This window comes from Saimiri boliviensis, chromosome 1 (assembly GCF_048565385.1).
Source record: "Saimiri boliviensis isolate mSaiBol1 chromosome 1, mSaiBol1.pri, whole genome shotgun sequence".
NCBI lineage: Eukaryota > Metazoa > Chordata > Mammalia > Primates > Cebidae > Saimiri > Saimiri boliviensis.
Window position 1 is genome coordinate 49,630,856 of NC_133449.1, and position 22,671 is coordinate 49,653,526.

General features: G+C 39.8%; 1 protein-coding gene across 1 annotated transcript; it reads right to left on the reverse strand.

Annotated features, from left to right (window-relative positions):
* Positions 1-6,093: 6,093 nt before the first annotated feature.
* On the reverse strand, positions 6,094-22,474 carry IL1A (interleukin 1 alpha). The gene is made up of 7 exons (XM_003942500.3): positions 22,425-22,474; positions 21,722-21,776; positions 20,713-20,761; positions 19,577-19,799; positions 11,531-11,704; positions 9,621-9,745; positions 6,094-7,433 (listed from the first exon to the last, which is right to left on the reverse strand). The coding sequence occupies exons 2-7, from the start codon at positions 21,766-21,768 to the stop codon at positions 7,233-7,235; spliced, it is 819 nt and encodes a 272-aa protein (XP_003942549.1). The 5' UTR covers positions 21,769-21,776; positions 22,425-22,474; the 3' UTR covers positions 6,094-7,232.
* Positions 22,475-22,671: the final 197 nt, after the last annotated feature.

Sequence of the window (22,671 nt, forward strand, 5' to 3'; positions counted from 1 at the left end):
GTTTCATCTATTCTGCAGTTTCTTGAAGAGGTCTGGAGAATGCTCTTGGCTCCTTGCGTGTGAAGGTTCCTCTTCCATGGATGCTGGAGAGATATCAGGTAGAGGGACAGCCATATCTGGGCTCCTGTTGGCCAGGTTCAGCTCACCAGTTGGGTACTCAGCAGGGCTTGAAGCCACTGTAGCAGCCCTTTTCTTTAGTCCGAAATAAGGAGTTTGGAAGAGAGCCAGGGTTTCTGGATGTATGCATTTTGATATTTACAATAGTGTATAAAATGTTTAAAATAGGAAAACTGGTCATTGTTTTTGTAAGTGACTAAGAAAGGGGCTCCTTCACAGTTTCAGAAAAGTGAAGGGGGTTCTGTTTTAGTCTTCAGAGAATCTAGGTGACTGAATGCTTCTCAGTTTTAGAAGTCGTCTTGCCTGATCTCCCACCCAGTGCTGGAGTACTCCACGGACGTCATGTAGGTACTGCACCTTTGCAGGAATACTGCTGGTGTTGGTGAGCTGCCTTACCTGTCCTGTTATCGGAGAGGACTGCTTATTAGGAAACTTAAAATGAACTAAGCTTTCTTGCTCGCTGGTCCTAGTCCTTTGGAGCACCATAGGCCAGTTCTGCCTCCTTTTCTCCATCCTTTGGATATTTGAACGTCTATTTTATAGGACACAAAATGTGGAGAAAAAGCTAGGCAGATTTAAAAATTCTCAACTCTACCAAGCATGGTGACTCATTCCTGTAATCAGTCTCAGCACTTTGTGAAGCTGAGGCAGGAGGACTGCATGAGCCTAGGAGTTTGAGACCAGCTTGGGCAACATAGCAAGATGCCATTTCTACCAATGACAAAAAAAAAAAAAAAAAAAAAAAAAATTCACCAGGCATGGTGACACATACCTGAAATCCCTTTTACTCGGGAGGCTGAGGTGGGAGGATCACTTGAGCCCATAAATGAGCTGTGGTCATGCCACCGCACTCCAACATGGGAGGCAGAGCAAGACCTTGTCTCCAAATAAATAAAATTCTCAGCTCATTTATCAAAGTATCCACTGTAGCTCTTCATCATCCTGGTAGTGTTTTTTTTTTGTTTTTTTTTTTTTTAAGACAAGGTCTGGCTCCATTGCCTGGCTGGAGTGCAGTGGCACAATCTCAGCTCACTGCACCCCCACATCCCTGGTTTAAACGATTCTCCCACCTCATCCACCCCATCTGGCTAATTTTTGTATTTTTTTAGAGACCAGGTTTTGCAATGTTGCCCCAGGCCAGTCTCGAACTCCTGGCTTAAGCGATCCACCTGCCTCCATCTCCTAAAGTGTTGGGATTAGAGATGTGAGCCACCGCACCTGGACAGTCCTGGTGGTTTTAATGGTTTCCCATTGCTGTCAGTCTAATGACCTATAAGCCCATATAGAGCTTGGCCTTTTACTCCCTCAGCCTTAGTTCACACTACTCTCCCCTTCCTCACTGTCGTCCAGTCATGTTTTTTTCTTTCCATACTCCTCTCTGTCTGGGAATCCAACCTTTTTTCTAATTTCTCTCAGTGAATTATTATTATTTTTACTCTAACAGCTGCATTGAGATATTCACATACTGTACAGTTCTCCCACTTACACGGTACAATTCAATTTTCAAACATTTTCATCACCCCCTAAAGAAACCCTATACTCATGAGCAGCCACTCCCCATTCTCCCTTCTTCTCAGCCCCTAGAAACCACTCATCTACTTTCCATCTCTATAGATTATCCTTCTGGACATTACATATATATGAAATCATGCAATTTTTGGTCTCTGATGGGCTGCTTTTGTTACCAAAATATCATGGGTTTGGTGTAGGTCCTGCTGCTGCTCACTGCACAGAAAGCCAATCACTGAGATGACAAATATTGCTGAGGAAGAAGTCTTTAATCAGGCGCTACAGCCAAGGAGATGGGTGCTCAATCTCAAATCCACCTCCCTGATCTAAAACTGTGGGTTTAGATAAGCAGGGAAGAAATGTAACAGTGCATAAGAAAACAGGAACCAGGGAGGGGCAAGGAAGCAATCCTGATGGACCAACGTCTCATTGCCCTGGATGTGGTGATTTGGTGAGTTTCAGTTCTTCCATACTTTTTTTGAGGGGCCTGAAGGTCTTTTCCCAAGGAAGGAACTCAGACAAAACAAATACAAGCTTTAAGCTTTAGGACCAGAAGGGTCAATTTCTGTGTTTATCTGAAAGAACAGTCTATGGGACTATTGGATCAGTTTCACTTTCACTTAGTATATTGTTTTCAAGGTTTATCCACATAGCATGTGTCAGTACTTTATTCCTTTTTATGACTGGGTAATATTCCATTATATGGATATACAACATTTTATTTACCCTTCATCAGTTGACGGACATCTAGGTTCTTTTCACTTTTTGGCTATTATGTATAATGCTGCTGTGAACATTCACGTATGCATTTTTGTGTAGCCATATGTTTTCAATACTCGTGGATATATACCTAATGAGAGGAATTACTGTGTCATATGATAATTCCATGCTTAACCATTTGAGGAGCTGCCACACTGTTTTTCAAAGCAGCTGCAGCATTCCTACCAGCAGTGCATGAAGGTTCTAGTTTCTTCACATCCTCAGCAACACTTGTTATTATCCATCTTTTAAATTACAACCATCCTAGTGGGTGTGAAGTGGAATCTCATTTGGTTTTTATTTGCATTTCCTTGATGATTAATGATGTTGAGCATCTTTTCATGTGTTTACTGGCCATTTGTACATATCGATTCAGATTCTTTGCCCATTTTTAAATTGGGTCAGTTTTTTTTTTTTTTTTCAGATGATGTCTCACTCTGTTGCCCAGGCTGGAATATGATGGTGTGATTTCAGCTCACTGCAACCTCCACCTCCTGGGTTCAAGTGATCCTGGTGCCTCAGTCTCCTGAGTAGCTGGGATTACAGGACACTGCCACCATGGCCAGCTAATTTTTTTTTTTTTTTTAGTTTAAAAAAAATAATTACAAAAGGGACAGGTTTTTACCATGTTGGCCAGGCTGGTCTCTTTGTGAGCCTTAATCATCCTTCAGTCTTAGACAAAGAACATCCTTTTCTCAAGAACTGTGATTAGCTGGATTATTTGCTTATCTTTCTCCCTGCTAGTCTGTAAATTGAGGGTAGGGCCACTATATCCATTGTTCTTGGCACCAAATAGAAACTAAATATCTTTTGAATGAATAGGGCTTTCTCCTTTTAGAGATCCCTTCAATACAGTAACCATACTATGTATAAGTAGCCACAAGCCCATTCAATAATACTATTAGCTCTTATAGTCCATTTGTCTCTATCTTGTCTACAACAATATGATGAGAGACTGCTAAATGCAATGGTAAAAATAAAAATACAGGCTGGTTATGGTGGTTCATGCCTATAATCCTAGCACTTTGGGAAGCCAAGGTGGGAGGATTGCTTGAAGCCAGGCATTTGAGAACAGCCTGGGAAACATAGAGAGACTCCCATTTCTATGAACCACACGCCCAACTCCCAAAAGAAAATAAGCATGGCTGGGTTGAAGTCACTGAGGATGGCTAACTGGCTGTTCAAGGGACTTTACCTGATGGTTTGTGGAATATTTACCTTCACCCAGGTGGGAGGATTCCTTGAGCCAATCCTCAGTGTGGATTCAGGAACTTGATTTAATTGACTTGATTGTGGATTAGATTCTCAGGGATATATTCACTAAGTAAAAGCTATAACAGCTACTCTTAAGTAAAACAGTGAATGAATCCAACATTATAAATCCCTGGTTACTGTGCTAAGTTCTTTCTGTATTTTATCTTATTTGACATTACAAACCTTTGATGTGTTAATAGTAATTACTATCTCCATTTTTACAGGTAAGGAAACTGATATTCAGAGATTAAGAGACTAGCCCAAATCACAAAGTAAATGAGATTTGAATCCAGTCCTGATTCCGAAGTCTGTTCTCTTTATAGTATTCTAAATTCAAAAAGACGAAATTATAAGATAGAGCGCCAGTTTTACTTTATAACAGGGTTAGAATGGTAGAAGAAATCTGACACTCACACCTCTAGCCAGCACATCCTCTTCCTGAAGGCAAATATGCAGGAAATCAAGTTATAATAAGAACTTCCTTTGGTGAAGGCTGGGTGCAGGGGCTCACACTTGTAATTCCAGGGTAAGGAAACCCTAGGAAAGTCATGGTTGCTAGAAAGAACAGGGTGAGACAAACGAGAGACCAGGTCTCTGTGGCACTCTGTATCAGTTAAGCTAGGTTTGACTGCAAACCATAGCAAACCCCATGAAAATGGCTTAATAACAGTAGCATTTCTTGTTTCCTTAAAATCCGGAGGTAGGATCTCAGTATAACAATGTTGTCAGAGATGCTGGCTCTTTTGCTCCTTCCACTCCGCATCCTTCAGTGTGTGGCTCTGACTTCCCAGTGGCTGCAAGTTGGTGACCACAGTTCTGAGCTTCACATCCTCATAGAACATACCCCATTTAAGAAATAAGGAAGATAAAGGACCTGCTATATGGCTCTTTCTTTTATTAGGGTAGAAAATCTTTCCCAGAAGTTGTTTCCAGAGTGACATCTCATTTGATAGGATTAAGTCAACATGACTTAGTCATGTAAGAACAGAATGAACATAATCTTAAACCAATTGGATTCATCCTTTGTGGCAGGGCATGTTGAGTTCTCAGTGAAATCAGGGTTCTGTCAGTAAGGAAGAAGGAGGGATGGCAATTGCATGGACAACCAACAGTGTTCACTGTATACTTCTTTTCTCCCTTTGACGTCACTTTTACGATTTTGTTTGCTACATACCTGCTGACGTCTCCCGTATCTATCTATATACAGTTATTTTTCTGAGTTCCAGATATCTTGTCATTTGCCCATTGTACATCTGCACTCGAATGTCCTTCTAGTAGCTCAAATAACATGTCTAAAATTTTACTCATCGTTATTCCTGGAATGGAGAAGACTTCCATATTTCTACCAAAAATGTGGTTAAGATGCTGCCACTTATCCAGTCTCCAGTACCAAGAAACAGGGTCATCTTTGACTACTCCTTCCCCAAATCTACCATACCTAATTCCGAGATCCCTTGATTTTCCAACTAAATATATCTTGCATTCATGCTTGGATCTATTAGTTATTTTAAAATTCTTTTTTATATATATATATATATATATATATTTTTTTTTTTTTTTTTTGAGATGGAGTTTCGCTCTTGTTAACCCAGGCTGGAGTGCAATGGCACGATCTCGGCTCACCGCAACCTCCGCCTCCTGGGTTCAGGCAATTCTCCTGCCTCAGCCTCCTGAGTAGCTGGGATTACAGGCACACGCCACCATGCCCAGCTAATTTTTTGTATTTTTAGTAGAGACGGGGTTTCACCATGTTGACCAGGCTGGTCTCGATCTCTTGACCTCGTGATCCACCCGCCTCGGCCTCCCAAAGTGCTGGGATTACAGGCTTGAGCCACCGCGCCTGGCCCTCTTTTTTATATTTTTTAACATATTTATTTATTTATTTATTCTTTGAGACCGGGTCTCACTCTGTTGTCCAGGTTGGGGTGCAGTGGTGTGACCATGGCTAGCTGAAGCATCCATCTCCCAGGCTTAAGTGATCTGCCTACCTCAGCCTCCTGAGTAGCTGGGAGTACAGGTGTGCACCACCATGTCCAGCTAACTTTTTTATTTTATATTTTGTAAAGACAAGGTCTTACTATGTTGCCCAGGCTGGTTTCAAACTCCTGACCTCAAGTAATCCTCTTTCCTTGGTCTCTCAAGTGCTGGGATTACAGGCCTGAGCCACCTTGCCTGGCCTATCAGTTGTTTTTAGTGTAGCTCTGTATGCGTGTTTGTATAAAGATAGGAACACATGTGTTGTGTATGTGTAATGTGAGCTTTAAGTAAACCCAGAAATATTATCATTCTAATCCCATTTATGCATACTGGCAGCTAACAAAGAGGAGAAAAAATATATAAAATCTTGGTTTGGTTTTATAAAGTAACACTAAATACAGTTATTTATGTAAACATTTACCATTTGTCCCTAATTACCATGCAGTAAAATAATGATAAAGACAATGAATAACTATGTCAGAGAATTTTGTTGCAAGCTTTATGCAGTTAGTGACTGATAACAATGAACTCACTATTGTTGATAATAAGGTAACACTATGGTCTGATCACAATTTTTAGCACCTAGAAGAAACATTGATTACATTCCAGAAAAGAAAGTTTTGATAACAGTAGTCTCATGGTTGTCAAAGTTGAGTTCATCTCATTTTAGCTTGTAAGACTTGATTGCAGGTGGAATTGAATGAAACGAGAATGCCCATGCAAGTTTAAAGGCAAAAGAGTCAAAGATCAGACCAATTATCTGCTCAAAGTAATTAGTGTACATTTATTACCTAATTATAGGACTCCCAAGTACTAGAATACAGAGTTTCATGACTATGGAATAAGCACAACTTGGACTAGAATGCCTTGTATTAATAAAATCAAACTTCCTCATCCTGGAAAACACTGTCTGCTATTGTGGAGGATGCAAGGAGCTCCCATAAATATAATACGTTATAATTATCTTAAATATATCTATAAATACATGTATAAAAACAATAATTTAAAAATAACATTTCATGTTTTGCCTTATTCTTGAGGCTGAGCTTCAAGAAGTACTTTACCAAAATGACCTCCCTGATTAGCATACAAAACTGTTGAGGCAGGAAGGCTTAGCTATTATTCCCTCCATTTTGAAAACAATAAACTGAGGTCCCAGAAACTTATGCTATTTAATTAAGAGTTCATCAGCAACTTAAAAGTAGAAGGCAAACAGCTGAAATGGAATGCTAGGTCTGTGGCTTCTCATTTCAACTGTTATTGCGCATATTTCTTAGTTTTCTTATGCCTTAATTTGCCCATCTGTAATATGGGTAGAGTCTTTTTGGTAGCCACATTCAGTAGCTCTGATCCTCCTAAGATTATTATGAAGAATAATAATTAAAATGATTGGTACTATGCAAAGTATAGGGTGTTCTTTAAATAGCAAATCACATTATATGTTAGTGTTGGTTCCACTAGACATTGCTCCTCTCTTACAAAAAGTATAAACATTCATTTAGAATCACAAAGGCTCAGCACATGCTCAGCAAATGACTAACAGTAAAGCATTTAGCTTCTTCATGTACATGGTACATATAAACTGTCAACACTGCAGAAGTGAGTAGACTCCAGAGCTAAGCCTGGTTTTCCAGTATTTGAAAGTCAGTGATAAAGGGTGGCCCCCTTGCCAAGCATACCAAACTGTCTTGCATTGTGGCAATAAGCAAATCTGGATGGGCAACTGATCTGAAGTAGCTCTTAGTTCCTTGAGTTTCCCAGAAGAAGAGGAGGTTAGTCTCACTACCTGTGATGGTTTTGGGTATTTCAGGCATCTCCTATGCAGAAAAGAAGATAATTCGGTTAGAGAACAAGATGTTAGAAAAAGGACTGAAGCTCAATCCCTTGGCATTTGACCTTCATGAGAAACAGCACTGTAGGACTACAGCTGTAACATGATGCTATAGGCTCTTCATTTATTTGTTCATTCATCAAGCATTTATTACATCCTATTAGATGTGTGGCCATGTCTATCAAGTTGATCTCCTTATTTGATTGGAGAGAGATCTAAATTAGTTATGAAGTTTGCCAATGACACTAGTATCTCACTGTATCCAGGCAGGTAGGAGTGAAACATTGTTTCTGTCCTGCCTTCAACACAGGCCTACAGCATTTTGCATCAAATCTGAGCACTGGTGATTCTAAGCCCCCTAAACATTTTGATCTTTAAGAGAACAAATCATACCTTTGGGATATCAGTTTAGTATTTAGATGACATTTATCTCAGTATTTAAGTCAACAGTTGAAGGTTAAACACACACACACGCAAAATTCATAAGTATATCAGTAGCTAAACTCTTTCGATATACTCTCCTTAAAATGTACTTTTCTTGTGAGTATGAGTAGAATTTATCAATACTTCTATGGAAAAATAGATTTCAAATTCCAAGCTGAGATGCTTCTTTCCTACTTTTTAAAATCTAAAGCAAATAAATACACTTTTGAGGCTTCCTTGGGGTTTCTGATGTCAGCAAGGATTTATTTCCCAAACCTATTCCTCTTCTAGTTTTTCCCTTATCTGTAAATGTTGTTTCTCCTTTTTCTCCTGTTGGTTCTGTCTCCAAAATATAATGTAATTCTGTTTCTTTCTACCTTTTTTCCTTACCCCACCCCCATGACTGCTGTTAAACCTCCTCATTGGGCTTTCTGCTTTCTCTGTTGCCTTCCTTCTGATCTGTTTTCTATTTTAGGAAATATAAGTGAGGTCAGGGCATTTATCTGTTTGAAATCCATTAATGGATTTTCATTGTACCTCAAAAGAAATCCAGATGCAAGCTCTGCAAGCACTAGTCCCTACATATTTTTCCTCCTTCTCACAATGCCCCAGTTCCAGGAGTGCTTCTTCTGATCCTTGGAACTGTCCTTTACGATCTTGAAGTTGTAGGGACTGGGTACATTCAGACCCCTCTGAATGTTCTGTCCTCAAACCCTCAACCATGACCTGCCCCCTCCTGTTGGCAGCTCTCATCTCACAAGGAGCATTGTTCTTACCACTTTGTCTAAATAGCACTCTCCCACTTTATCTTAGCACTCTATTCTTTTTTTTTTTTTTTTTTTTTGCATCTTGTTCTTTTGTTAGTTGTTTGGGTTATCTATTTTCCATATCCTCTAGAAGACCAAGTTCTATGAGATGAGAGATTTTGATGCACCACTGTATATATAGCTGTCGGCACTATGCCTGAAAAATAAAAGGATATCAATGAATAATACTAACCTTTATTCATTGATATGAATAAGCTACTGCCCTACTCTGTGGGCACACTTGATTCAAGTAGAAAAGCACAGGCAGGCACATAAATTCTAGTTGGGGATAGAAGGTCTTGGATTACACACTTTCAAATTGAGTCACCTACTTATCAGTAGAGAAAACATTTAAGGTTATAGTTCGTGTGTGTGTGTGTGTGTGTGTGTGTGTGTGTGTCTGTTTGAGGGGGAAAGTGGTAGTAGAGATAGGACTGGGATGAGGAATTATGCTGGCATCAGTGCAGAGAGAGGGGTAATGGAAGGAGCAGGGCCCATTTTGGGACTTGGCTCCCAGCCTTTTGCTTTGTACCCATTGGCAGGTGATTAATTCTCTCCGATCTCAGTTGGCTTATTTGACTTCTTGGAGGCAGGCCACATTGTCCTAATGTCTAATATCACGTAGGTCAGATAATAGATGTCAGTAAAGATCAATGGAATAAATGGATGCCCTGGGATGGGAGGTGAACAGGGTCAGGCAAGGAAAGGAAAAAGAAAAAAGAAAGTAATTTATCTCTTATTTACTTTTGCCACCTTTATTATATTTTCTTACAGATCCTGCCTAGGCATGCCTCTGGAATCAATGGGAGTGGGGTGGGCAGGTGGGGGCTGTGGTAGGAAGGAAAGAGGACAGTGTCACCTTGTTAGGGGTATCTGCCTATTGGGCTTATTTACAAACATATGAGATGTAAATGAGGGTAAGGTGGAGACAAAGGGAAACTGACCTTCAGCAACACTGGTTGGTTTTCATCTTGGGCACTCACATACAATCGAGTTTTTGAGATTCTTAGAGCCACGTAATCTTTGTCATCATCCTTTGATGATATATAAGCATCCATGTCAAATTTCGCTGGTGAAGAGAAGAACCAAAAAGGAAGTAAATTCATTGTATTTGTACAAAATCAAGTGTTGTAGATAGTGTGTGCATGATTGTGTGTGTGTGTGTGTGTGTGTGTGTGTGTGTGTGCATGTGTGTGTAGTTAGGTCCCCACTTACGGTGTAAATACCTAGAAGTCAGGAATGGAATTCTATACATCTTTGTATCCTTCACAATGTCTGCCACACTCACCAGGCAGGTAAATACCTGGTTAATGTTCTTAGAATTTTCTACATGGAATGAATTCTTGGAGGCTGAATAAGTGTTGAATCTCCTATAATTTCACTAGTGGGATAAGACCTTGTTATTTCTTTCTTTCTTTCTTTCTTTTTTTTTTTTTTTTTTTTGAGATGGAGTCTCACTCTGTCACCCAGGCTGGAGTGCAATGGCACAATCTCGGCTCACTGCAAACTCTGCCTCCCAGGTTCAAGCGATTCTCTTGCCTCAGCCTCCTGAGTAGCTGGGATTACAGGTGCATGCCACCATGCCCCACTAATTTTTGTATTTTTAGTAGAAATGGGGTTTCAACATCTTGGCCAGGCTGGTATTGAACTCCTGACCTTGTGATCCACTCGCCTTGGCCTCCCAAAGTGCTGGGATTACAGGCATGAGCCACCGCGCCCGGCCAAGACCTTGTAATTTTTTAGATCATGAGTTTACAATGACCTAACATGTATCATATGTTCCTAAACCCTGACCTAACATGGAGGAGTTTAGGAACATATGACACACTTATGTGTTGCTAGTGATACTGAAAAGTAGTTCAGTTTTTACTAAGAGAGTAAAGCGTAATAAGAACTGTCAAATTATTTATGCCCATTAATCTTGGCATAAATTTCTTTGGGATATGCTCCAAAGAAATCACCAGATAGGAGAAAAAACAATAATATATACAAAGATTTGTGCAAACAAACTATTTAGAGTAAATCCAAGGGACCAACACAGCAACATGAATGAGTTGTCTAGTGCCATTAAAAATGGCAAATACATATATGATGTCAGTACTGGGAAAATTGTGGAAATAATATTGAGTAGGAAAATAGAACACAAAATAATTTGTAAATGTAGAGTTGAAAGCTAAATGTAGTGTGTTAGCTAAAGTGCGTCCAATCAGAAAAAGCCTTGCTTGTTTATTGAAAGGTTGCCTCTCTGGACCTTTGAAAATATGTGTACTATTGATGTGTCCTGAAAATAAAACATGTCTGCCATGAAAATTGCATGTGTGTCATAAAAGGTTTTGGACACTAAACTTCATCCTTTAGGCCATATTTATAGCTTATTGGCGGTTTTGCCTCACGAGTATGTTATCAGAGATAATAAAGACCTTCCTAGTTTGGTGTCACTTGTGAAGTTGATCAATAGACTTTTTAAAGGAGAGCAATTGTTCTTTGTTGGCTTCTGGGTAAATCTAAGAAAGTCATTTAATATGTCTGACAGTCAGTTTCCTCAGTTTTAAAATTGGGGGTAAGAATGTCTCAAAGAACAAAGGAGGCAGAATACATCAGCAAGCTTTGTGCACAACTCTCCGCTCTCAAAGATAGGAAACTTCTCCCTTGTGGAACTTCCAGATTTAGTGGAAACTTCTGCCCTGGCGTGGGATTTTTGCAGGGTCGCTGTGCTTCAAGCTATTCTAGAATAATTGTGCAACCCAGGACTCTGAAGAGGTGTGTTTTTTGCAAGCAGAAAGACTGAAATAAATAAATAAGTAAATGAAAGGAGGGGAAGATGACAGAAATGTCTAGTGCTATTTTAATATACCTGCTTCATCCAGATTTTGTAATGCAGTAGTCATGAGGTGCTGATCGTTGGTTTGAATTACACTTTGATGATTGAGGGCGACAATCAGGATGAATTGGTGTTTCCTGGTCTTATTAAAGTTGTATTTTGCATTGCTCAGGAAGCTGAAAGGTGCTAACCTGGGCTTGATGATTTCTAAAACCATGATCACAAGTTCTGATTAATGTCTATGTACAAACACAGATGATATGCACACTCTAGTACAAGCAGGGTGTTAACATTGTTCTGGAGGGGAGATTAGGAATATTCCAATCCAGATGAGGAAGCAGAGAGAAGTAAAATCACCCAGTCAGCAGCAGAATTCGTTTTTTAGGATTATCCTTATTGTTACTTATGTGCTTCTTTTTAAACTTTGATTCCTCAGGCAATAGTTTTGTTGTTTTTAAAAAAGACTATTTGTGCAACTTTCTCATTTTTCATTGTTTGGGTGTTTCTAATTGGTCAGGAAAACTACCAGTATTTCCCATCTATGTTTTCAAATGAATATACTCTGAGAAAAAAGTGAATGCATTAAAAGTCGTTATATATGCACTGAGAGTAAAGATCTATCACCTTTCTGCAAAGTGGCACAAATAAATAGCATTACAAATCCTCATGGCACTGGGAAATTCTACTTCTAGAAATATATTCTAAGGAAATAAAGGGTGAGGGAAATGAATATTTATACAGATATTCATTGTTGCATTGCTTATAATGGTGAAAAATGGGCACCCTAAAATTTTCTTGATACATTGTTAAGAAAAGCTGGATATAAAGTTGCAAATAGTGTGATCTTAATAGCATTAGACATATTTGTTCACATGTGGGTATTTGTATAGAGAAGACTTTAAGGAAACAGTGCTGGCAGTAGTAAACTCAGTGGCAATATGAGTGATTTTTATTTTTTTGTATTTTGTTACATTTTAAAACCTAGGTGAACGTGTGTTATTGTTTAAGTATTATCTTAAAAACAGGAATATTGGGTTTATAGTTCATGTAGAGGCTTCTACAGTAAAGGCATGGAAGAGAAGCCATGATTTTTATACTCAGGTAAAACTGAATTAGATTTGAGGCTCTCTCACTTACAGATGTGTGCCGTTGGGCACATCTCAATTAGCCTAATTCCCTTTCAGGTAAAATAAGAAGGTAGGATTCTTGTGAGGTTTAGACATAATCCAGTCATTAATAAATTAGTATTGCTGGTAGTATTCATACAGGTAGTAGTAGTAATAATAATAATCGTTAACATTTATTGGGTGCTTACTAAGTACCAGACATTATTCTAATCCAGAAGTTAGGGAATGTTGACTCATTTAATCTTTTCAACAGTCAGGAGGGCCCAGCTAGCTCAGTCTGTATAGCATGAGACTCTTAATCTTTACAACAATCCAATGAGTGGGGGACTCTGATTATCTCCATGTTACAGTAGAGGAAACTGAATCACAGATTATGTAACATGCTCAAGGAGGCATAGTTAGTATGAGAGGAACATAGCTTGTAAGTGGTGTTACTACTGCTTTCTCCTGAAAGGCTAAAAGTCACACAACCTCTACGAAATGGACAAGAAATAAGGCTATGAGCAAGTATTCTAGACTTGGGCCACTTGCTCATCTCTCCCTCCTGGAGAAGGATAAAAATTAATTTATCTTCTATACAGTTACCAGACTAATGCTTGGTTGTTTTCTTGTTATTCTGACTCCAGGTTTTATTTTCCCGTGTATTCTATTGTTGCCATTTGCTTGAAACTTGAAAGCCGGATGAAATCCAAGATGGCCAAATAGGAACGGCTCTGGAGTGCAGTTCCCAGCGAGAGCAGTACAGAGGGTGAGTGCTCATCGCATTTTCAAACAAGTTTTCACTGCCCACAGACCAGGTGATTCCCGGGCTGAAAAGTACCACGGGTTTTCAGCACAGTGGTTTCAGCCAGTGCCGCATCTGCACACAGAGACTCACACAAATCTGGGCTGCCATTTTGGCTGGTGCCTGGAATGCCTGGGGACAGAGCCAGCCATTCAACTGAAAGGGAGGGGGCTAAGACAGGGAGCCAGGGGATCTGGCTCGGTGGGTACCACCCCAACAAAACAAGCAATCTGAAAAGTTCTGGATTGAGAGTTTCACAACAAGCACAGCTGGACCCAGGACCATCCAGCTCAGTGGGGGACAGGGTGCCCCCCACTACTGAGGCAGTCCACCACAACTGAGGCAGTTCACACAGCAGCTGAGCAGAGCCTGCAGCAGCTCAGCAATGCCTCTGTTGTCAGACTATAACTAGATGACTCTGGCGGGACAGGGTATCTATAAAGACAAGGCAGCAGCACAACAGGGACTTATAAATAAAGCCGACCTTCCTAGGACAGAGCACCTGGAAAAAGAGGCCATTATGAGTTCAGCTGCAGTAGACTTAAAGGTACCTGCCCAGCAGCTCTGCACGGAACAGCAGAGCTCCCGGCACAGCACTTGAGTTCCTATAAGGGACTGGCTGTCTCCTCAAGCAGCTCCCTGACCCCCGTATACCCAAAGAGACACTGCACAAAGGGGAGATCAGGCTGACATCTGGTGGGTACCCATCTGGGATGAGGATAGCAGACAAAGAAACCTGTGGCAACCCTTGCTGTTCAGCGGCCCCCACAGGCGATCCCTAGATAAGCAGGGTGTGGAGTGGACCTCCAGTGGTTCTGCAGCAGAGGGGCCTGACTGTTAGAAGGAAAACTAAGAAGCAGAAAGAAATAGATTCAACATCAACAAAAAGGACATCCACTCAGAGACTCTATCCGAAAGTCGCCAACTACAAAGACCACAGGTAGATAAAACCACTAAGATGGGAAGAAACCAGCCCAAAAAGGAGGAAAACACCAAAAACTGGAACACCTCTTCTCCTCAAAGGGATCACAACTCCTCACTAGCTAGGGATCAAAGATGGATGGCAAATGAATTGGATGAATTGACAGAAACGGGCTTCAGAAGGTGGGTAATAACAAACTTCTCAGGGTTAAAAGAACATGTTCTAACCCAATACAAAGAAACTAAGAACCTAGAAAAAAGGTTAGATGAGATGCTAACTAGGATAAACAGCTCAGAGAAGAGTATAAATGACTTGATGAAGCTGAAAAACACCACACGAGAACTTCGCCAAGCATACATACACAAGTTTCAATAGCCAAATCTATCAAGCAGAAGAAAGGATATCAGAGACTGAAGATCAACTCAATGAAATAAAACTAGAAGGCAAGAATAAAGAAAAAAGAGTGAAAAGAAATGAACAAAGCCTCCAAGAAATATGGGATTATGTGAAAAGACCTAATCTACATTTGATAGGTATACGTGAATGTGATGGAGAGAATGAATCCAAGCTGGAAAACACTCTTCAGGATATTATCCAGGAGAACTTCCCCAACCTAGCAAGGCAGGCCAACATTCAAGTCCAGGAAATACAGAGAACACCACAAAGATATTCTTCAAGAAGAGCAACCCCAAGGCACATAATTGTCAGATTCACCAGGGTTGAAATGAAGGAAAAAATGCTAAGGGCAGCCAGAGAGAAAGGTCAGGTTACCCACAAAGGGAAGTCCATCAGATTCACAGCGGATCTCTCAGCAGAAACTCTACAATCCAGAAGATAGTGGGGACCAATATTCAACATCCTTAAAGAAAAGAGCTTTCAACCTAGAATTTCACATCCAGCCAAACTAAGCTTCATAAGTGAAGGAGAAAGAAAATCCTTTATGGACAAGCAATTGCTGAGAGATTTCATCACCATCAGGCCTGCCTTACAAGAGCTCCTGAAAGAAGCACTAAGCAAGGAAAGGAACAACTAGTACCAGCCACTCCAAAAACGTACCAAATGGTAAAGACCATTCACACAATAAAGAAAATGTGTCAACTAATGGGCAAAGTAACCAGCTAGCATCCAAATGGCAGCTTCAAATTCACACATAACAATATTAACCTTAAATGTAAATGGACTAAATGCCCCAATCAAAAGACACAGACAGGCAAATTGGATAAAAAGTCAAAAGCCATCTGTGTGCTGTATTCAGGAAACATATATCATGTGCAAGGACACACATAGGTTCAAAATAAAGAGATGGAGGAAGATTTATCAAGCAAATGGAGAGCAAAAAAAAAAAAAAAAAAAAAGCAGGAGTTGCAATCCTGGTCTCTGATAAAATGGACTTTAAACCAACAAAGATCAAAAGTGACAAAAAAAGACATTATGTAATGGTAAAAGGATCAATGCATCAAGGAGAGCTAATGATCCTAAATATATACACGCCCAATACAGGAGCACCCAGGTTCATAAAGCAAGTTCTTAATGACTTACAAAGAGACTTAGACTCCCACACAATAACAGTGGGAGACTTTAATACTCCATTGTCAATATTAGATGGATCAACAAGACAGAAAATTAACAAGGATATCCAGGACTTGAACTCAGATCTGGACCAAGCAGACCTAATAGACATCTACAGAAATCTCCACCCCAAATCCATGGAATATACATTCTTCTCAGCACCACATTGCACCTACTCTAAAATTGACCACATAATTGGAAGTAAATCACTCCTCAGCAAATGCAAAGGAATGGAAATCATAACAAACTGTCTCTCAGATCACAGTGCAATCAAATTAGAACTCATAATTAAGAAACTAACTCAGAACCGCACAACCTTCTCTTGGAAACTGAACAACTGGCTCCTGAATGTCAAATGGATAAACAATGAAATGAAGGCAGAAATAAAGATACTCTTTGAAACCAGTGAGAACGAAGACACAACATACCAGGATCTCTGGGACACATTTAAAGCAGTGTCTAGAGGGAAATTTATAGCAATGGATGCCCACCAGAGAAGCAAGCAAAGATCTAAAATCGACACCCTATCATGAAAATTGAAAGAGCTAGAGGAATATTAAAAAAACTCAAAAGCTAGCAGAAGACAAGAAATAACTAAGATCAGAGCAGAACTGAAGGAGACAGAGACACAAAAAAATCTTTCAAAAATCAATAAATCCAGGAGCTGGTTTTTGGAAAAGATCAAAGAAATAGACTGCTATCCAGATTGATAAAAAAGAAAAGGGAGAAGGATCAGATACAATAAAAAATGATAAAGGGGATATCACCACTGACTCCACAGAAATACAAATTACAATAAGAGGTTACTACAAACAACTCTATGCACATAAACCAGTATACCTGGAAGAAATGGATAGATTCCTGGACACTTGCACCCTCCCAAGCCTAAACCAGGAGGAAGTTGAAACCTTGAACTGACCAATAACAAGGGCTGAAGTTGAGGCAGCAATTAATAGCCTACCAACCAAAAAAAGTCCAGGTCCAGACAGGTTCACAGTGGAATTCTACCAGACGTACAAAGAGGAGCTGATACCATTCCTTCTGAAACTATTCCAAACATCCAAAAGGACAGAATCCTCCCCAAATCATTTTATGAGGCCAACATCACACTGATACCAAAACCTGGTAGAAACTCAAGAAAAAAAACTTCAGGCCAATATCCATGATGAACATAGATGCAAAAATCTTCAATAAAATACTGGCAAACCGATTGCAACAGCACATCAAAAATCTTATCCATCATGATCAATTAGGCTTAATTCTGGGGATGCAAGGCTGGTTCAACATACATAAGTCTATAAATGTAATCCACCACATAAACAGAACCAAAGACAAAAACCACATGATTCTCTCAATAGATGCAAGAAGGCCTTTTCAAAATTCAACAGCACTTTATGCTAAAAACTCTCAATAAACTAGGTATCAAAGGAACATATCTCAAAATAATAAAAGCTATTTATGACAAACCTACAGTCAATATCATACTGAATCGGCAAAAACTGGAAGCATTGCCTCTGAAATCCGGCACTAGACAAGGATGTCCTCTGTCACCACTCCTATTCAATATAGTATTTGGAAGTTCTAGCCAGAGCAATCAGGCAAGAAAAAAACAAAAGGATATTCAATTAGGAAAGGAGGAAGTCAAATTGTCTCTATTTGCAGATGACATGATTGTATATTTAGAAGACCCCATCATCTCAGCCCAAAATCTCCTTTAACTGATAAACAACTTCAGCAAAGCCTCAGGATACAAAATCAATGTGCAGGAATCATAAGCATTTCTATACACCAATAGCAGACTAACAGAGAGCCAAATCATGAGCAAACTCCCATTTACAATTGCTACAAAGAGAATAAAATACTAAGAATACAACTAACAAAGGATGTCAAGGCCCTCTTCAAGGAGAACTACATACCACCGCTCAAGGAAATAAAAGAGGACACAAACAAATGGAGAAACATTCCATGCTCATGGTTAGGAAGAATCAATATCATGAAAATGGCCATGCTGCCCAAAGTAATCTATAGATTCAATGCTATCCCCATCAAGCTACCAATGACCTTCTTCACAGATCTGGAAAAAACCACCTTAAACATCATATGGAACCAAAAGAGAGCATGCATAGCCAAGACAATCCTAAGCAAAATGAACAAAGCCAGAGGCATCACGCCACCTGATTTCAGACTATACTACAAAACTACAGTAATCAAAACAGCATGGTACTGGTACAAAAACAGAGTTATAGACCAATGGAACAGAACAGAGGCCTCGGAGGCAATGCCACACATCTACAACTATCTGATCTTTGACAAACCTGGCAAAAACAAGCAATGGGGAAAGGAGTCTCTGTTTAATAAATGGTGCTGGGAAAACTGGCTAGCCATGTGCAGAAAGCAGAAACTGGACCCCTTCCTGACACCTTACACTAAAATTAACTTTAGATGGATTGAAGACTTAAACATAAGACCTAACACCACAAAAAGCCTAGAAGAAAACCTAGGCAAAACCATTCAGGACATAGGCATAGGCAAGGATTTCATGACTAAAACACCAAAAGCATTGGCAACAAAAGCCAAAATAGACAAATGGGACCTAATTAAATTCCAGAGCTTCTGTACAGCAAAAGAAACAATGATTAGAGTGAATCAGCAACCAATAGAATGGGAAACAATTTTTGCAATCTACCCATTTGACAAAGGGCTCATGTCTAGAATCTACAAAGAATTAAAACAGATTTACAAGAAAAAAACAAACAAACCAATCCAGAAGTGGGAGAAGGATACAAATGGACACTTTTCAAAAGAAGACATACATGAGACCAACAAACATGAAAAAATGCTCATCGTCACTGATTATTAGAGAAACGCAAATCAAAACCACATTGAGATACCACCTCACACCAGTTAGAATGGTGATCATTAAAAAATCGGGAGACAACAGATGCTGGAGAGGATGTGGAGAAATAGGAACACTTTTACACTGTTGGTGGGAGTGTAAACTAGTTCAACCACTGTGGAAGACAGTGTGGCGATTCCTCAAGGACCTAGAAATAGAAATTCCATTTGACCCAGCAATCCCATTTCTGGGTATATACCCAAAGGATTATAAATCATTCTATTATAAAGACACATGCACACGTATGATCATAGCAGCACTGTTTACAATAGCAAAGACCTGGAGCTAACCCAAATGCCCATCGACAATAGACTGGACAAGGAAAATGTGGCACATACACACCATGGAATACTATGCAGCCATAAGAAACAATGAGTTCATGTCCTTTATAGGGACATGGATGAATCTGGAAACCATCATTCTCAGCAAATTGACACAAGAACAGAAAATCAAACACTGCATGTTCTCACTCACAGGTGAGTGTTGAACAATGAGAACACGTGGACACAGGAAGGGGAGCATCACACACTGGGGTTTGTTGGTGGGAGCCAAGGGAAGGATGGGGAGGTGGGAGGTCGGGGAGGGATAACATGGGGAGAAATGCCAGATGTAGGTGATGGGGGGATGGAGGCAGCAAACCACATTGCCATGTGTGTACCTATGCAACAGTCCTGCATGATCTGCACATGTACCCCAGAACCTAAAGTACAATAAAATAAAAAATAAAATAAAAATTAAAAAAACCTTGAAAGCAAGGATATTATTGTGCTCGACCCCTTACCTTCTTCTATGTCATTGGCGATGGCCTCCAGGTCATCATCAGTGATGGATTGGTTTAAACTCAACCTTCTCTTCTTCAGAACCTTCCCATTGGTTGACACTATCACCACAGTCTCCTTGAAGATAAGCTTGGATGTCTTAGAGGTTTCAGAGATATTCAGAGACACAGATTGATCCATGCATTCTTCATGGAGTGAGCCATAGTTTACATCATAGAAGGATTTCTGTTATGAAGGAAAACAGAGACTGAGAGGCTGTCCATGGTCAGGGAATGAAAGTCCATTCAACAGGTGCTGTATTCAACAGATGTAGTGAGAAGGATCTCCATTCTGGACTTAGGTAACTCGTGTTTCATTTGGCTTCCCTCCTTCTCTCCTCCCTCTGTCCCTTCTGTCTTACCGTCCTTCCTCCTTTTCTTCCAGGATAAAGAGATGTGTGATTTCTTAGGAGGACTTTTTTCATTTATTTGCATGCTCAAAAATGAGATGTTGTAACTAAATATGTTAAAAATGATTGTAACAAGTGTTAGCTTTCCAATTATTGCCCTCTCAGGAGGTTAAAAATCTACTTAACAATGCTCAAAATATTTTAGAAATACTCTTTTGGGCACAGCTTTTAAAGCCTATACTGAAGACATACCAGGCAGTACTTATACTGTCTATTTTTTGTGGTCTCCAAACACAGTAACACAGCTTGGTGAGTGGCTGTAGATTTCTCGCTTTCAATTGGCTTGTTTCCTCTCCCTTAGCTTCATGTTTGGGGACTTTCTCTAACTTCCAATGCTGGTGTCAGAGAGGACAACCACAACACATTATGTTAGGAGACAGATCCCTGGTGAAGCAGCTTGTAGGGCCTGTCAGGATGGCATAACTAACATCCTGAAGCCAGGATGATGAAGCCAGAAGACTCTAGTTCTTAGGGATTTGGGATAGTTCTGCTCTGTTCTGGGACAAGCCAATGCACATCAACTATTAGTTTAGAGAAGCAGCTGGTCTCATAACGAAGAAAGGCAGGTCTCTGGACCCCTAGTGAGGGTAAAACAAACACATTTAAGGTTCAAGCCATTTCTGTTCTCTTTTGATGAAGAAACTACTGCGTAAGAATAGCAGTCCCATGAGAATTACAGTTATTGCTTACCTGATTCAGAGAGAAATGGTCAATGGAGGAACTGTACTCTTCATTTTCACTGTCAAAATAAGATGGTGAGAATGTAATTCTGTTTGTTATGTCACTGTGGTCTCTGGCCAACACAGTTTAATGACCATGTTAGTTGTGGGTCACACACATACACACAGCCATTACAGTCATCTTTGAAATGTAAGGACTTCTTTACATACACATAGGTAGAGTAATTCATACCTTACTAATCTGGAATTAGTAGTCATCAAGACAGGCTTTGAGTTTTACCTGTGCTTTATCTATAAAAATTGGACTTGGCTAACAAATTGAAGAATTTTAATTGAAGTTCATGGAAGAATATTAAGTTCCTTAAGAGAAAAGAAAGGCTTTTGAAGCACTTTATTTTTATTTTAACTGAATAGACTATATGTTACACATTGCTTTCATTACACATACTTAATAATTTATACTTAGTAAAATATCCAGGCAAAATTTGACAGCCTCGTTTGTGTTAGTATTTTCTACAGATAATGGAAACATCATGTTAGTTTAATATGTTCTATGATTTTAACTTTGTGATCATTTACCTTTCTGCTACACCTAAGTGAGGTTTGCCTGTGTATGTGCGTTCACATGCCCGGCTTGCTGTGGAGCCATTTCCTGTTCCTGACTGAGATCAAGTTTTCCTGAGAATGGATTCTCTCTCAGTCCAGTAAAACCTATTCTTGTATCAGGGCATGTGATCTCAACCAAGGCTGTGTCTAAGTCCATGCTGAAATTCATGTAGAACTCAGCAGCACTCAAAAATAATTTTTCTAAAATTGTGATCTCCCTGCCAATGTAATCTGTTTAACATGCTGAATGCTTAGTTTTTCTGGGTCTTTTGTGAACCTGCTCTGACTATAGGACTAGTATATATTATAGCCTCTGCCGGCCTGGCCTCGTGCTGGTCACTGTTATGCTTAGCTGGATTCTGGTGGGCCTTGAAACCCTCATTAAATCACAAGAGATAAATCTTATTTCTTACCTGTAACAGTCCTTCAGATCTTCAAACAGGTCTGGAACTTTGGCCATCTTGACTTCTGCAACAGAGAACACCAGCGGCTGTCAGTCCAGCCAGCCTCTAAGCAAGATCCCTGTGAGGACAGCCCATCCTCTTCATGCTTTTTGCAAACTTTGTTGAATGACTTAGTCCATGTTCAGCATTTTCTCCATTCTTCTAGCTCCTTTGAATTAGTTTGCTATGTACCTGTCTCCTCTATTAGATCGTAAACTTCTTTCAGAATGTTTTATTTATATTGGGATTCCTTAAGTGTCCAACCCAATGTACTGAACAGAACAGGCATTCAATCAATGAAAGTTTGAAGAGGTTACAGAAACACCACAAGAATAAGATATTTGCCTTACACAGAGGTAACAGAGAGACAGAGTTGGAAATGCTCAAATATCTCCTAATAATTTTGGGTAGTAGAGATTCCCTCCCATGAGAAACCTCATTTCTATTCACTGATGCCCTAACAGGAAGCTAGTTCTGCCGTCCCTCAGTGAAACGAATCAGTCCTTATCAGTAAAATGAGAGAGTCATTTTCTAAAATCTGTCTGTGATTCTAGCTCACACACCAAACCAGGGAGGGACAAACAAAGGAGAGGCTGTAGCTTTAGAGAAGGCAATGCAAGGAGAAAAACAACAACAAAAAATACTTCAATAGCTAGAGATGTGAGGACAATACCTTTGCTGACTCGAACGCCAATGAAATGACTCCTTCTCTGGCTGGCAGCTAAAGCCTGAGTCAGGCTTATATGCTGTCTGTAGTCTCAGGTAGGCGTGGCTACAAAGTGTGTTGTCAAACGGGGGAATTCACGAGGAAGAACTGAATCCAACTTTTGTGTTTTTGATACTGGCTAAAATAATGAAAGACGGCATAACTGATATTATTGTTGTTTGAAGATAATCCAGAAGTTATTGGCTTGGTTCAT

What these genes read in the sequence shown, in the direction of transcription:
- IL1A (XM_003942500.3), bottom strand. Translation starts at nt 21,768, where the DNA reads ATGGCCAAAGTTCCAGACCTGTTTGAAGATCTGAAGGACTGTTACAG. An exon ending in ACCATTTCTCTCTGAATCAG is followed by an intron (nt 19,800 to 20,712) that starts GTAAGCAATAAC and finishes CCTTCATAACAG; the next exon opens with AAATCCTTCTATGATGTAAA. An exon ending in ACCAACCAGTGTTGCTGAAG is followed by an intron (nt 7,434 to 9,620) that starts GTCAGTTTCCCT and finishes TTTTCTGCATAG; the next exon opens with GAGATGCCTGAAATACCCAA.